Here is a 12,211-nt window from a genome sequence, read left to right on the forward strand (position 1 = left end):
AGTGATATACATATCTCTCAAAATTACGTTTATGACAAACACTGAGATGGGACACAATAATAATGATTACACAATATTTTGGTGAAGTGAAAAGGTCCATTACAAACAAAATTCTGCAAAATACATGTATTATTTGTGTGTGGTTCTCAATAACTCATAAAAGCATGAAAGGAAAAGGATCAGCCAAAACAAAACATGACAAGCTACCACTGCATTGTAATGTATAAATGGTCCTGCATAACCATATAATGTAAAATTAAGATTTGAATAAAGAAAAGCCACTGACAATGGCACAGAGGTGCAAAACATGTTTTGGTTACATGAAAAAAAAATGCTTTGCATAATAGGTGGAATTTACATCCAATAATTTTAACTACAATGTGGTAAATTCTAGAGCAGTATGTCCAAATGATGAATATATGAACTTTACTTGACGACTACAGAACATGCACCAACTGAATAGTGAGTGTACAGCAGAAGTTACTCTCGGAGAATTACTCTGACAGTGGATGGCCTGCTGTCTTTATACGAAGTCGGTGGTCACTGACTGTGCCATTATCTGTTCATCATCATCATCATCATCACGGGCAGTTTCCAGCCTCTGGCCGGGTCTGTATGGAACATAAGGCCTTTCCATTGTCTTCTGTCTTCCCACCATCTCTCCGTCTTCACCTTGGTCCAGTCTTCTCCTTTCCTCCATCTGTCTCTTGGTCTTCCTCTTGGTCTCTTTCCTTCCAGTTTCATCTCATGTATCCTCCTGGGTATTCTCCTCCATTCTCTTAACATGTCCACACCATCTCAGCCTTGATTTCTCTATCTCCTCCTGTAATGGTTCCACCTTCATTAACTCTCTGATCTTTGTCACTCCAATACTGTTTTTCACAAATTTGATCTCATTAGCTAGTACTTTGCTTTCCTCTCTTCCTTTCATAAAAGGTTCCGACGCATATGTCACGATTGGGACACAGTATGACCGATATATAACCTTTTTACTGATTTGGGGTACATTCTTGCTCCATATCAGGCTTCTGACTCTCTTCTGAAATGCTCCTGCTTTTATCCCCCGCTTGTTTATTTCTCTGTCGTTTTTTCCATCATCCTGTATCAGGCTTCCACTCTCCTCAAACTTTCCCCACCAATTGTTATTCCACTTGTTCCTCTCTCCTTCTTTCTTGTTTGCAATAATCATCTCACTCTTACTTGTACCAAATTTCATCCCATATTCTTGTACTGTTCATTCCCATATGTCCAACTTTTCTTTTACTTTCTCCTCTTTATTCCCCCAAATCATCAGATCATCTTCAAACACCATAGCTTTCATCTTCCTTCCTCCAATTACTTGTGCTACTATACAAGTAATTGGAGAAAGGAAGATTGTTTGTTGTGCCTCTTTAAAGATGTGTGTATTGAGGTTTTTTAAAAAAGTTAAAATTACAAAAAATTCCATTTTCATTTCCAGTGTAAAAGACATAAAAATACATATATATATATTTGGCAATGAAGTTCTATTTTAACCATCAGCTGCATATTCTTCAAATGATGTAATTATACGATCTGTATTCTATGTTTTGTGAATGAAAATGTGGACATAAAATTTATGTCTAGGTTTTAGCAAGGCCAGCCATGAATTTTCTAGGAACTCAAATGAGTGGATTTTCAGCAGGATTACATTTTAAGATTAGAACATTCTGTTATTCTTAAAATAACAATTTTGAATATGGATGTTTTTTAAATTCCGCAGTTTTCAAAACGATAATTTTTAGGAAGAAGAAAATCAGTGCTCCTAAGTAAGGTATGTCAATCTTAAATGACTACATGAGTAATACGTGAAATAAAGAAAAGACAAGTGCTCACCTACAGCTGACTGATGTGTGGTGCATAGAAACATGCAACAGAAACAGTATTTTGGTAGCTTTTGAGCTCGTGGTATTTCTCGGGCAGAAGTGCACACATTCATGCATGTGACCACACAGACACACTTGGCCATGAATGTGTGCTTTTGGGTGTGTCTGTGTGGTTGCGCACATGAATGTGTACTTTTACTAGAGAAAGAACTGAAAAAAACTAGTGAAGTACTGTTTCTATTGTGTGTTTCTAGGTGCCAAACATTAATCAGCGGTAGGTGAGTGGTTAACTTTCCATTATTGTACGTATTAAAACAACATTTTAGTGGGGTAGAATTTTCAAGCGCTCGAGGATTTCATGACTCATAAATTTGGAAAACTTCCTCGGATATAATATTTGTATGCAAACTACTTTCCTGTCATCATTAGTATCAAGTAAGTAATATACTGAATAACTGTTGTGCTCTTCCATGCTAAGACTGGTTTGATGCAGCTCTCCACGCTATTCTCTATCGTGTGAGCCTTTGTGTACCTACTGCAATCTACATCCCTTGGAACCAACTTAATGTAGTCAAGCTTTGGTATCCCACACTCTTCCTTTCAGTAGCAAACTGCTGATTTCTTAAAATCTCAGGATCTACCCTATCAACCTATCCATTATTTTATTCACGTTACATAAGATATTATTTGTTCCCCAATTTGATTCAGTACCTGCTACTCATCTAATCCTCAGCTTTGTCCTATAGCTGCACATTTCAAAAGCTTCTATTCTCTTTTTGTCTGAACCCTTTTGTTCTCCATGTTTTTCTTCTGTACGAGGCTATGATCCGGACAAATATCTTCAGAAAAGTTTTCATATCATTTAAATTTACATTTGACGTTAACAAATTCCACTTTCATTTAAATATATATTTCTTCTCTTGCTATTGGCAGTCTGCACTTTACATCCTGTCTACTTTAGCCACCCTCAGTTATTTTGCTGCCCAAACAGCAAGCCTCATCTACTTCTTTTATTGTCTCCTAATTTCTTCTGTTATTTAATTTGACTTCACTACATTACAGTTGTTTTTCTTATGTCGACATTCATTTTATAAAGTCTTTTTAAAACAATATTCATCCTGTTCGACTGCTTGTCTGAGTCCTGAGAATTACAGTCGTCGGCAAACCTAAAAGTTTAATTTCTTCTCCCTGAACTTTAATGTCCTTTATACATTTCTTCTCAGTTTCCTTTATTGGTTACTGAGTTTAAACCTGGAAGACAGACTACAACCTTGTCTCTCTCCATTCTCAACTACAGCTTCCCTTACTAACTACTTACACTGTCATTCTTAGCATCATGTAAATAGTACACTATACTGTAAGGTTCAGAAAGTTGCACATTAAAAAAAAAAATTAGGGATTCAGTGCATACTATGCATATGTATTAAGTATACAAAGGACGGAAAACAGGTAAGAAAGTTTTATTTGTATTAAGAGTGGTGTTGTAGCAAGTTGAGCTATTCCACGTTGCTATATTTTATAGTGACAGAGCTTGAGCCAATCAGGTGATGAGTCTTTCTGGTCCACAGCTTCAATTTCCAACAGTGGACGCAGACGATGAGGTGCGGTCCCGCACACGGCAGCTGGATGCACTGAAGACAGCGCTGCGCACCCAGCCGCACAGCTTTGTACTGCGCTTTGTGGAACTGGATGGTCTGCCCGCACTGCTCTCCTTCCTGGGGGGCATGGACTACCAGACAGCACAGAGTTCTGTCCACACCTCACTCATCGGCTGTGTCAAGGCACTCATGAACAACTCGGTACGTAGTGGATTTTCACTGAGGCTTGTTTGTTTTGAGGTTGAGTTCATTGGCCTAATTTTTTTCTTTTTTGTAGACATTCTTGCTTACAACCATTAAGACAATTCTGCTTCATTTATTCCAGGTGACAAATAATAATAATAATAATAATAATAATAATAATAATAATAATAATAATAATAGTAATAAAGATTTTATTGTCTTGAGGCCATTACAGCAATTGACAACGTCAAATGAAGTTACAGTTTATAATACAGTGTGATAAGGTATTGACTACTGAAATATTTTAGCTTATATTACAATAAATGTACAGTGGGTCATCTGTTGGATTACTGAATTTTACAGTTGAAGAATTCATTGATATCAAAGAACAGGTGGGCAATAAACCATTCATGCAGTCTTTCTCTGAATGTATTTTCAGGAAGATCCTGTATGGCATGTGGCAGCTTATTAAATAGTTTGTGCCCTGTGACTTCATAGCCATTTATTGATTTTGATAGTCTGCGGTAAGGCGTGTATATGTGTTCTTGTGTTGTAACAAAGTACATTTTCTCTATGTTTCACATCTTGTAGGTTCTTCTTCGTGAAGATTAAGACATTGTATATATAGAGCTTTATTACAGTCATGATTTTTTGTTTGGTAAATAAGGGATTGCAGTGAGCCTTATGTGAAGATTTTGTCATTATCCTAATGGCTTTCTTCTGTAATAATAGGATGTTATGTATATGACTACAGTTACCCCACAAGATAATGCCATAGGATATTATACTTTGGAAAAATTCAAAATAAGATGATCTGATGTATGTTTCATGTACACAATTTCTGAATTGTCTTAATAAATAAATTACTCTAGATGGCTTACTACTAATATAGTTTACATCTTGGCCCCAGGATAACTTTTCCTCTAAATAAACTCCCAGGACTTTAACAGAACTAGGGTCACCAGATAGTGGCTTGTTTCAGAGTGAAGATTATCTGCTGAGTTTTATTTTCATTTAGCAGGAAACCATTTGCTCTGAACCAATAAGCTGCATGAGTGAGTGTATTTTCAGCACAGGTTTTAAGACCATTAAGATTGTTACTGCTATGAAGAAAAGTCATATCATCTGCATACAATACAGTGGTGGATCTAACAAACGAGGGGAGGTCATTGATCATAATCAGAAACAGGAAGGGCCCCAGTACAGATCCCTGAGGCACACCTACTTTAACATTTTCTATCTTTGACTTTTCCTTACCAACACAAACTACCTGTTTATGGTTGTTGAGGTAAGCTTTTAATAGTCTGAGACTGTTTCCTTTGATGCTGTAGAATTCTAGTTTCTCTAGTAGTGCCGTGTGCTCAACTCAGTCGAAGGCCTTGGTTAGGTCACAGAATGAGACCTGAGCAAAGCCTTTGTTCTCAAAAACTTTGAGGATGTAACTGACTACTGTGTTGATCGCATCAATGGTTGACAGATTCTTCCTAAACCCGTATTGTGTAGCATTAATTATTCCTAGATTCTCAAAGTGAGATGATAATTGTTGGTAGATGATGCATTCTATTACCTTGGAGAATGCGGGTACTATTGAAATAGGCCTGTAACTAGATGGAGAATCTTTATCTCCCTTTTTGCATACTGGGACAACCCTAGACAGTTTTAACTCATCAGGAAAATATCCCTCAAGTAAGCACTTCTTTGTGCAATGGGTTAAAAGGTACAGAATGCAATCACACACTTTTTTTTAGTAGGTTGCATGATATGCCATATATATCTAAGCTATCAGATGATTTCAGTTGTTTTATGACCCCTTGTACATATCTAGGCGTTACTTCGGAGAAGGTTAGAATGCTTGTATTTAGTGACTGTCTACCCCAATTTTGGGAGAGTAACTCTAACAGACTAATGTCTGGTTTGATAATTGCGTCTCCTATTTCTTTCACTGAATTAATAAAAAACTCATTGAGTGTTTGTAGTGGGATATTAATTTTGTCTTTTTTAGTATCTGTGGCAGCACTGTTAATTACTTTCCAAGCGGTTTTGCATTTATTGGTGGAATTATGTATGCTGTTGGCATTGTAGGTTTTGTTGGCCTGCAGGATGGCTTTTTTGTTTTCATTCCTGCATTCCACATAGGCTGATTTGGCACATTCAGACTTCATACTATTCTATGTTTAGATCTGTCAGCTGTTTGGTGTACCATATATTTTCTCTGTTTTGAGATCTGGATTTGTGGCTGCTGTCCATTATTTTGATTTTCTTTATGGGAATACTATAGTTAAATAGGGTCAAGAATGCATTAAAAAATCTATCAAATATTATTTTGGCTGGCGGGTCATTAGTTGATGTGTAATGTCCATCGACACTACAATGGCCAAACCAGTCTCTGTCAGCAAGGGAATTACGAAATGTGTTAATTTTATCCTCAGTTACAGGTCTGGTAATCACAACTGTTGGGACAGGTCTGTTTGCATTGCTCCTATTGAGGAGAATTTTACTTGCATAATTTAGAGATATGGAGTCATGGTCAGATAAAGGGAACACTACAACTTTGCATGTGTTTTCAGTGGTCTTGCAGTTTACAAAGATGTTATCTAAACATGCTTTGTTTCTTGTGGGCATGTTATTAATATGATGTAAATTGTACTGTCCTAGTAAGTTTTCCAGATCTGCAAGACTACCCTTATATTTAGTAACATCAAAATCAGCATTCAAATCAGCTCCTATTGCAATATCATAGTGTAGCCATTTAATGTTACTTAATTTACTCAATAGCATGTCCATTTTTTCTAAAAATATGTTAATGCTTCCCTTTGGTGATCTGTACATGGATACTACTATTAGCTTATGACTATTAATGATTATACCCGTAACTTCAAAGTGCTGTTCATCACACAAGGAATTTAAGTCTAGTTTGGTTATTGTACAATTGAGTGACTGATTGGAATAAATTGCCACACCACCTCTAATGTGCTCTTTCCTACAGTAGCTATTTACTATACTAAAATTGTCAAATTTGGCAACTGCAAGTTTATTCTCATTAGCCCAATGTTCACTCAGACAAGAAATATCAAACTGGTTATCAATACCAAACTCATTTATGATAAAGAACTTATCTTTCAGTCCTTGAACATTAAGGTAACATATTTTAAGATCCATGCTCTTGTTGCTTACACACTGAACACTATGGTGATTGGTTTTCAAACCTTTTTCAAGGATTATCTTTTGGATTTCTGCCTCTTGTTGCCTTTTACTAAAAAATTGTTCACTTGGAGTGGTAGCGCATCTACTGTTGTATGCCTACCTTGCCTCCTTGTGATGATATTGTAGATGAGGCTGCTACTACAGGAATTGATGGAACTGCTGTTATGGTGTGTGGAGGCACTGTTTTGGCATCTGGTGACTGAGGAGATAAGGTGAATGCTTCTTCTTGTGCTGCTGTTGAATCTTGCTGGTGAAGTGTGATAGGTACTGCTGCTGCTGTAGGCATTGTTGTGGCAACTGGTGACAGTGGAGATTTGGATGTTGCTTCATATTCTGCTGCTGTTGAATCCTGTAGATGAAATGTGGTAGGTACTGCTGCTGCAGCGTTTGTTATGTGTGTAGGTATAATTGCTGCTCCCACCTCTACTTCTACTGCTGCAATAGAAGTAACCATTTCTTCAGGCTCTACTTGCGTCAAGCAAGGAACAGGAAGAGCAGCAATTACTTCTTGGTTGTCAGATGCTTTCAGTATCATGCTGTTGTTTTGGCACAGAATCTTCTTGCCTCTGTTATTAAGGTGCATACCATGTCTCATGTAACAGTCTCTTTGCAAGAAGTCCATACTTATAAAATATGCATTTAGGTAGGCCCTGCAAATCTTTGAGTATTGCCTGTTTGCTTTTATGATTTCCACGTTCACACATGACCCTTCCGCAAAGTCATGCCTATGTGGAATTCTGACTACAAAAACTGATTTCTCTTGTGTTGAATTTAGTATTGCCTTAAGGTTTCTTGTTGCACTGTGGAGGTCGTTTTTATATACATTATTGGCTCCAGCTATGACGACAATATGACAATCATGTTCAGTTTCTATGTTTCTAATGAGTTCTTGGATGGGTGCACCTGGTTTGACAATACCAGTTGCTTGTATACAATGACTGTAACATAGTATTTTTGCGATCTCACGTCCATGGCTATCAGAGAATATTTTCACTTTGAGTTTGTCTTCACGTTTATTGTGGAAGTTTCTGCTCATGTGCTTGTCACTATATAGATTTGGATTGTTGTTGTCATCACAGTTTTCCATGGATTCCACATTTATATCTGAATCTAGTGCATGAAAACGGTTATTTGTTACCACAGGAATTCTACAGTCACTGGGTTTCACATGACCAGCCCTTTTTGGCCTAGTAAACATACACTCCTGGAAATTGAAATAAGAACACCGTGAATTCATTGTCCCAGGAAGGGGAAACTTTATTGACACATTCCTGGGGTCAGATACATCACATGATCACACTGACTGAACCACAGGCACATAGACACAGGCAACAGAGCATGCACAATGTTGGCACTAGTACAGTGTATATCCACCTTTCGCAGCAATGCAGGCTGCTATTCTCCCATGGAGACGATCGTAGAGATGTTGGATGTAGTCCTTTGGAACGGCTTGCCATGCCATTTCCACTTGGCGCCTCAGTTGGACCAGCATTCATGCTGGACGTGCAGACCGTGTGAGACGACACTTCATCCAGTCCCAAACATGCTCAATGGGGGACAGATCCGGAGATCTTGCTGGCCAGGGTAGTTGACTTACACCTTCTAGAGCACGTTGGGTGGCACGGGATACATGCGGACGTGCATTGTCCTGTTGGAACAGCAAGTTCCCTTGCCGGTCTAGGAATGGTAGAACGATGGGTTCGATGACGGTTTGGATGTACCGTGCACTATTCAGTGGCCCCTCGACGATCACCAGAGGTATACGGCCAGTGTAGGAGATCCCTCCCCACACCATGATGCCGGGTGTTGGCCCTGTGTGCCTCGGTCATATGCAGTCCTGATTGTGGCGCTCACCTGCACGGCGCCAAACACGCATACGACCATCATTGGCACCAAGGCAGAAGCGACTCTCATCGCTGAAGACGCCACGTCTCCATTCGTCCCTCCATTCACGCCTGTCGCGACACCACTGGAGGCGGGCTGCACGATGTTGGGGCGTGAGCGGAAGACGGCCTAACGGTGTGCGGGACCGTAGCCCAGCTTCATGGAGACGGTTGCGAATGGTCCTCGCCGATACCCCAGGAGCAACAGTGTCCCTAATTTGCTGGGAAGTGGCGGTGCGGTCCCCTACGGCACTGCGTAGGATCCTACGGTCTTGGCGTGCGTCGCTGCGGTCCGGTCCCAGGTCGACGGGCATGTGCACCTTCCGCCGACCACTGGCGACAACATCGATGTACTGTGGAGACCTCACGCCCCACGTGTTGTGCAATTCGGCGGTACGTCCACCCGGCCTCCCGCATGCCCACTATACGCCCTCGCTCAAAGTCCGTCAACTGCACATACGGTTCACGTCCACGCTGTCGCGGCATGCTACCAGTGTTAAAGACTGCGATGGAGCTCCGTATGCCACGGCAAACTGGCTGACACTGACGGCGGCGGTGCACAAATGCTGCGCAGCTAGCGCCATTCGACGGCCAACACCGCGGTTCCTGGTGCGTCTGCTGTGCCGTGCTTGTGATCATTGCTTGTACAGCCCTCTCGCAGTGTCCGGAGCAAGTATGGTGGGTCTGACACACCGGTGTCAATGTGTTCTTTTTCCCATTTCCAGGAGTTTATGTTGCCTTGTTTTTGCCTATAGGCCTATATCCACTTCAGAGCACTCGTTTATTGTAGGTAGGACACTGAAACTGCTTTTATTGCTGCGGTTCGTTCCATTCGTTGTATTTATCACCTTTTTGCTTGTTTCTTCCGTGATCATGTTAGTCCTGTGCTCCCAGTTCCGTGTTTTACTTGCTTTCGCGATCGGGATATTACGCGCCTTTTTCAGTTCAGCATTTTCATTTTCTAAATGTGCAATGTCCTGCCTTAGTACATCTACAATTAATTGCAGGCTTGTACACATTCATTTAGCTTCACTATTTCACTGTTATAATTTACGTATGTTCCGTTTTTCTCCACACAACTATAACTTATGTTCACTTTCTCACTATAAACAACTGTATCGGATGCCATGTTGCTTCCAACTGGCAAGTATTGGTATTCTGTGTAACACCACATCTAGAACTCCAAAGATCATTTTTCTTATTTGTATCTAACTTGTGATATAAAGTTGCACAGGAGGTTATAACCACTATACGGATACTGAGCATGTCCTGAGCACCACATCTTGGCTGATAATTGTTATTGTTGTTGTTGTTTTTTTTAACACTTTTGGATATGGACCACCATCAGAATTTCAGATAAAAAACTTAATACAGAGTATCATGTAAAACGATTTCTGTTTTGATCACAAATGTGGCACATTGATCTGTATCAAATTCTTTTTTCTGATACTTTCATGACAGGCTCTGGTCAAAACATGTGAATTAAAAGAAAATATTTTAACAACAAAGGGTCTGTTTTATTGTCAGTCAAGAAGCGGTTAATATGGTTTGTATTAGTATTGTGCTATGGCCATGCTCAGAATATTAGGTGGGTGGACTATCTTCCTCCTGAGCGTAGATCACAATTTCCTTTCCCCCTGACTAACATTAATGATGTCTATTTATTTGCAGGCTCATTGTAAATTGTAGAAAAAATAATTCCATAAGCTTCTTTAAACGTATAACATTTTATCTGTTATCAATTTAGAATAATGGTTCTCTCTCACAGCATTTTAATTAATTATCATTGTTTTTTCAGAGTCTGTAATGGAGCTTTTGTATTTTTGCAGTGCTCGCATTTCTTTTAATATAAAACTTAGTTTCAGCATATGTTTCTGTAATATATCAATCATGTATTGCCTCCACATCACTTTAAATCTTCAAATACAGTGTGTATTCATTTACAGACTAATAATTTGAGTTCAATTTTTTGCTACTTACTCAATTGTTTCTCTTCTTTACGTATGAAACTGAACTATCAGCTGTAGCAGAGATATTGCCATTGCAACATTGCATCACTCATACACTCGACCACTCGACATGAAGCAGAAAGAAATAAGACATTTATTAAGTACATGTAACACATAATAATGTAATACAGAAATATATTTTATGAAATGCATATTAAATCATTTTGCATTTATTACATATTATTAACTACATGCAAATCTGTACAGTCTTGCGTTCTACAGAAAAATGCAATAACTGTGAAACATTTCCAGTGCTAAGACACTGTTATTAGTAGCCATTTGTCAATATTGTTTTCCCACCCACAGTTTGTATGACTCTGCTGTTGCAGAACGGTAGAGCGCACGTACTGGCACATCCCACAGCTATCGACACAATAGCGCAGAGCCTGAGCACAGAGAATGTCAAGACAAAGATTGCCGTGTTGGAGATCCTTGGTGCTGTGTGCCTGGTGCCCGGTGGGCACCGCAAGGTGCTGCAGGCGATGCTCCACTATCAAGCGTATGCAGCCGAGCGCACACGCTTCCAGGTATGTGCCGAGCAGTAGCCCTTTATTACTTATAAGTAAAGGCAGTACATTATCAAAATATTCAGCACAACTGAGTCAAAATGTTAGCTTGCAAAGTCAGCTAAACTTTCATATTACTTTATAAATAGGTGTCAAATCAGTTACATGGTTTCTAAAAGTAGATTTTTGAACTGTTTGAAGAACCAAATTAGAAGAATAAGCAATAAAATTAAAAGATAAAAGGAAAAGCATAAGAGTTATGTTGTTAGCAAAATCAGGTACTTGCAGTGATAGTATAGAATGAAACTCATTGCAGAACTCAGCTAAATAAAATTGGCAGTTCACAAAAAGCTACAGACAGCCATATTAAATTTAAAAAATCCAACTCACATTACACCAAGAGCAATTTAAAGCATAAGTATACTATAAACTTAAGAGGAGACAGAATGACTGAGCATTAATTACCTTAAGGAGATGAAATTGCAAGTAATGATGACAGAAATACTTTAAAGTGAGAATTATTATACTTACTGTCAGAAAACATATATTTTCATCCCGTGGGAAGGAAAGAGAGGTTAGTAAGAGAAGAATGGAAAGATGGGGCAAGTGACTCAGAACCCAGCTGAGGGGAGATAAATGAAAAGGATGTCAGTGGTAACATGTTGATAAGAAATTTTCCAGTTTTAGTCCAGATATCACATAAAGAACACAGTGAGAAGTAAAGATGGATTAACCTGCAGAGAAAAGGAAAGCAGAATTATTGATGCAATTAAGAACTTCTAAGAAAGTGAAAAAAGAGGGGAATGGACCAAAAATAGGTTGCAGGAGGGGACAGGGGGATGGTGAAGTTAAAATATTCATTAGATAATAAAATTCATTGAAGAGTACAACTCATTAGATAAAAGAATCTTTGAATAGTTCGAAAAAAAAAATAATCAGCTGACCAAAGAAGATATGAATATACCTGAAAACGAAATTCGGAGG

At 38.9% G+C, this 12,211-nt stretch overlaps 1 protein-coding gene across 2 annotated transcripts in view; it reads left to right on the plus strand.

The window, feature by feature from the left end:
- The window catches only part of LOC126291933 (disheveled-associated activator of morphogenesis 1), a 1,026,745-nt gene that overhangs the window by 918,152 nt on the left and 96,382 nt on the right, over positions 1-12,211 (plus strand). For both annotated transcript variants that reach the window (XM_049985659.1, XM_049985658.1), the window contains 2 exons: positions 3,413-3,643; positions 11,051-11,248. In XM_049985659.1, the coding sequence (XP_049841616.1) occupies positions 3,413-3,643; positions 11,051-11,248 (429 nt within the window). The remainder of the gene's footprint in view (positions 1-3,412; positions 3,644-11,050; positions 11,249-12,211) is intronic.

This window comes from Schistocerca gregaria, chromosome 9 (genome assembly GCF_023897955.1).
Source record: "Schistocerca gregaria isolate iqSchGreg1 chromosome 9, iqSchGreg1.2, whole genome shotgun sequence".
NCBI classification, from domain to species: domain Eukaryota; kingdom Metazoa; phylum Arthropoda; class Insecta; order Orthoptera; family Acrididae; genus Schistocerca; species Schistocerca gregaria.